This window comes from Gavialis gangeticus, unplaced genomic scaffold (assembly GCF_001723915.1).
Source record: "Gavialis gangeticus isolate Ggan-Ray unplaced genomic scaffold, GavGan_comp1, whole genome shotgun sequence".
NCBI classification, from domain to species: domain Eukaryota; kingdom Metazoa; phylum Chordata; order Crocodylia; family Gavialidae; genus Gavialis; species Gavialis gangeticus.
Genome location: NW_017728991.1, coordinates 12,292,482 through 12,296,853, shown reverse-complemented (window position 1 = coordinate 12,296,853; position 4,372 = coordinate 12,292,482). Strand labels below are relative to the sequence as shown.

General features: G+C 38.9%; 1 protein-coding gene across 5 annotated transcripts in view; it reads right to left on the bottom strand.

The window, feature by feature from the left end:
• Window positions 1-4,372, bottom strand: part of MBTD1 (mbt domain containing 1) — a 58,862-nt gene that overhangs the window by 44,161 nt on the left and 10,329 nt on the right. For 2 of the 5 annotated variants that reach the window (XM_019517338.1, XM_019517304.1), the window contains exons 3-5: window positions 3,394-3,533; window positions 2,693-2,807; window positions 2,522-2,607 (exon numbers count right to left, since the gene is read on the bottom strand). In XM_019517338.1, the coding sequence (XP_019372883.1) occupies window positions 2,522-2,607; window positions 2,693-2,807; window positions 3,394-3,533 (341 nt within the window). The remainder of the gene's footprint in view (window positions 1-2,521; window positions 2,608-2,692; window positions 2,808-3,393; window positions 3,534-4,372) is intronic. The other 3 variants (XM_019517319.1, XM_019517314.1, XM_019517327.1) reach the window with 3 other exon arrangements.

Genomic DNA, 4,372 nt, shown 5'->3' with positions numbered 1-4,372 from the left:
ACGTGCATTCATGCCCAAAATATGCGACAGGTAATACATACCACCCAATTACTATTATAGCATGCCTATACACATACAGTGAGCCTGCTCTAACATTACAGCTCATCAGAGCAGACTCGATTAATTGAGTCTGTGGGAATGTGGTAATTACCATGATCCAGCAGATTCCAGCATCACATGTATCATCATCCCTGCACTGAAAAATGCTGGCAGGGGGGCTTGAACTTAAGCTCTTTTGATGAGCTTTAGTTAAAGCACCCCCACTGCCATTTTTCAGCACGGGGACGCAGTTACATATGACACTTTAATTAGAGCAGCTCTTGGAGCCGCTTCAATTAAAGCACCCCTCAACCCTTCTCCCGAAGCATGTGTATAAATGCTCAAAGAGTGTTGACAAAGTTCTTTAAGCACAGGAAACTAAGAGTTAAGGTCAAAATGATCATCTCTGGGTGCTTAAGTTTAGTCACCCACATACAAATAGCCAAATTTTGAGGTGGATGGGGCACCCCAACAGATATCAATGGGAGTTACGGGTGTTTTATAATTCTAAAAACAGATCTCGTTCACCTTGCTCATCATGAAGAATATTGTACTGTTAGCATTTTTGGTGATTATAAAGTTCATATCTTAGGTTTGTTATAGGCCATATTTAAATGCATACAGTTTTACAGAAGCCAAAATAAAAATAAAAGGGGAATGTAAAAAAATAGAACAGGCTTTTCAGCAATAGCTATAGAAGGAATTTATGGCAAGGCTTTTAAACAAATTTTTAAGAGGAATTAAGGCTTACTGATTCTGGGAATATATAGTACATTGAGCAAAAACAACAACCGGTACTACGGTAACATGATAACAACAAATTTCTTTTTATGGTTTAGGGTGCCACCCCTTCTTTGTAGTGATGAGCCAGATATGCAGAGAAACAACATGCTTGTCAGACTTCTTTTCAAGGGTACAGCCTATACATTTTGGTATAATTGTTCCCCATTTAAAATAAACTTTTGAACTGACTTAGCATCCTAGACAAACTATACACCCAGCCTTCATATGAAGGTTTGGTGGACCAAAGTGCTAAGTTATTAGTTCTTGTCCTCCAAAACACTTTCTATTGTTACAAGCAATAAATAAGTGTGCTTGTAACCTTGAATTCTTTACTCCTGAGCCAACGGGACATGGGCGTTATAGAAGCAGTTTAACTCCTTACCAGTGGCAACTGGCTTACTACGTATAAACTTAAAAAGCTGTTCCCCTAGTCGAACATGTATTTGTATTTAACATGTACTTTGTATTTAAAAGTATGAATTATACTGAATTCCATATAGCATTTGTGTTCAAATGGCAAAGGCTGATCTTATCAAATACTGTCTGATGTACTTACGAAATGACATATTACAACATGTATATAATTCTGAAAACAAAGTGAGACAGGCTCGTTCAAGCACGTGGAGTTTAGCACAAAAGCATAAAAATATATTAACACAGGGCAGGACTCTGCTCTATGCAACACCAGGATTTTTAAACACAGAGGTCCTTCAGCAAAGCACCAACTGCCTATCAATTCCTGTTGATATGTAATTTGACAGTACTTAGCATGAAACTGGAAAATTCCTATGAATTTTTTCTGTGCAAAATTCCTATGGAAAAAATATATTTCTTTTAAAATGTTAAGCAGAAAGTTGCGACTTCTGTAAAGATTTTTTAAACATATTTCAGCTTTTTTCCAGTTTTTCAATGAAAGGTATTTTTGAAAGAGCAGGAGCTTTCTGTATAAAAATTAATTTTCTCAAAAATGAAACTTTCCATGAAAAAGTCTTGGCCAAAAATTTTCAACAAATGATAAATTAATTTATTTCTGCAAACACGTGCAAGCAAGATGCTGCTAAAAAATGTATAATCTTACTCAACCGATACTTAAGGTCCAATAATGTGTAATCAGCACTTCCTGCATTTCCCTTATACCACATACAAAGAAAAGAAGTGCAGCAGAATAACTCTACCATGAGAACTATAAAAGTTTTCCATGCCTCCCCCTTCTCTAAACAACATAGCTGACCGTAAAAATCCAATTAAAAAATAATACAGAAAAAAATCTGCAACTGCCAGATCATTTCTATACATGTTGCAGGATGTTTGACTTGGTCTAACAAGCATTCTCCTTTTTATCCATTTTTTCATTACCTAGTTGGTTTGGTTTATATTCTGTATTTTGAAGTAACCCATGAGTTTGTCTGTTAAAATGTGGGATAAAAATTCATTGGGACTTACGATACAAACTTGTAGTTTGCAAATTAAATTACATACAAGCAGCTGATGATATTCAGAATGCTTTTCAGGAGAAGAATAAAGTGTGCAGATTTCCCTTTTAAATGAATGCACTATAAAATATTCCTTTGTAAATCAATTTTCGGGATACTAAAAAGTGTCTTTAAACGATTGATAAAGTATGAACCAACTGTTTTGTTCCTTTTCGTGTCTAAAGACAGTTAAAATACCTCTGCAAAAAACACTGCAGTGTACTTACATGTTTGAAACAGGTAACGGGAGCTGCTGTAAAGCTATTGCTATTGATGTAGTTACCCCAGCTGAAGCCTTCCACGGGGACAGCTGCTAAAAGAAAGTCATTTCATTTAGGAAGTGAACCTCAAATCTTATATTTCCAAGAATTAGTTTCAGCTCTATCATACACAGTTACCTGTTTTAGTCTTTGCCTGGTTTTGTAACGTAGCTTGATACTGAGCATATGCTGCTAGTTTAGCCACTAATGGTTGTTTCTGTAGAACTTTAGCCTTCTTAGTTGGTGGTTTACCCTGAAACAACAAGAGTTAAGTAAGCACAATCTTTCCAAGCTCCTCCTAAAACCTATTAATAAGCGTGCAGGAGGCCTCTCACTCAAATACACAAAACCACTTTAAGAAGCTTTAAAAATGTCACAAGAAATTAATTTTCAAAAGAAAACTGCAGTTCTCCAGAGGCTCTGTAAAAATGTTTAAAGAAAACAAAGAATGGAAGCTGACCAAGCAAATATTACACAAGTTACACTCAAGTGAAACTTGAAGCCACAAAAGCAGACTCCAGAAGTGGCCAAAACATCTTTCCCCCCCACTCCCAGGTACGGCAACCTGAAATTCAGTCAGGATCTACTGCTAACTAAGTGCCCAAGACCAACTTCCAGTTTTATAATTCACTCAGGAACAGATTTCCATTCAGCTGAAACTACAGATAGATGGCATGCTGTCAATTTTTTACCCCAAATTGTCTATGTCAATATGTTCAGTTCATAAGAATCCAATTCTTTTAAAACACATGCACGGATCCCAGACTGACCACAGACAGACATGCATTTAAACAAACAAGCATTTTAGGAGAAGTATATAAAGAAGATGGTTTCTGTACCGTTACCTGAAGTCTGGCCAGAATGCTGGCCTTCTTGGAGTTTGACGAGTAACTTCTGGAGCACGAAACACTGCAGAAGCGTTTTGTTTTAGAATAAAAAGCATCTCGGACGCCAACCATCCCGCACATCTCACATGTAGCTAATCAAGAAAGAAAAAAAGCCAAACCATAAGGGTGTAATAAAGATTCAGATAAAACAGTGCAGTAAAAAGCTGGAGAGGCCATTCCAGCCGAGAGGTCCTTTGGGTGGCAGCCCCACTTAGTTTCATTCTCCACCATCGGTAACCTAACAATTAGGTTCAGATCCTCAAAAGCAGCAGGGGGCCAAACTTTTTTTTAGCAGGCAGGGTCTTGCCCCGCTGCTCAGGGTCAGACAGATTGCCATAGCTAGGGGTCAAGAAAGAATTGTATGTTGTGATCAGCTTGGTATGGACCATGAGGTTTCTGCCTTCTTCTGTTGTGGGGGCCATGGCAGCCTTTCATGGACCTCTCAAGCATATTTTAACAACCTTTGCAGTTAGGCACTGTGGTCCTCCTGCTTTACCCATGGGAGGATAGTTTTTCCCATGGTTGTGTTTGGGTTGACTGTGTAGTTTTTTTTCTAATAGGTTAGACAATGAATTTGTATAAGTAGTTTGGATAGGAATAGTTTCATAGTTTCTAGGGTCGGAAGGGACCTGAGTAGATCATCTAGTCCGACCCCCTGCCATGGTCCTGCCTTATGCAGGGTCTGGACTAGACAACCTCTGTAGATCCCTTCAAGTCTTCCTGTTCTATGAAATTAGCCCTGCATGCACTCCAAGTGCCAATCCAATCCCCTCCCCCTGCCAAATCTACTGTTCAGTGACCAGAGTGGGTATGGCAGAATTAATCTGGCCACTGGGGGGGGTGCCATGGCTGTCCTGAGGTGGGTGCCAGCACATGCTCCCTGCTCCATGTGCCACTGTACTGTCTGTCCCCTCCTTGATATCTCGTGTGC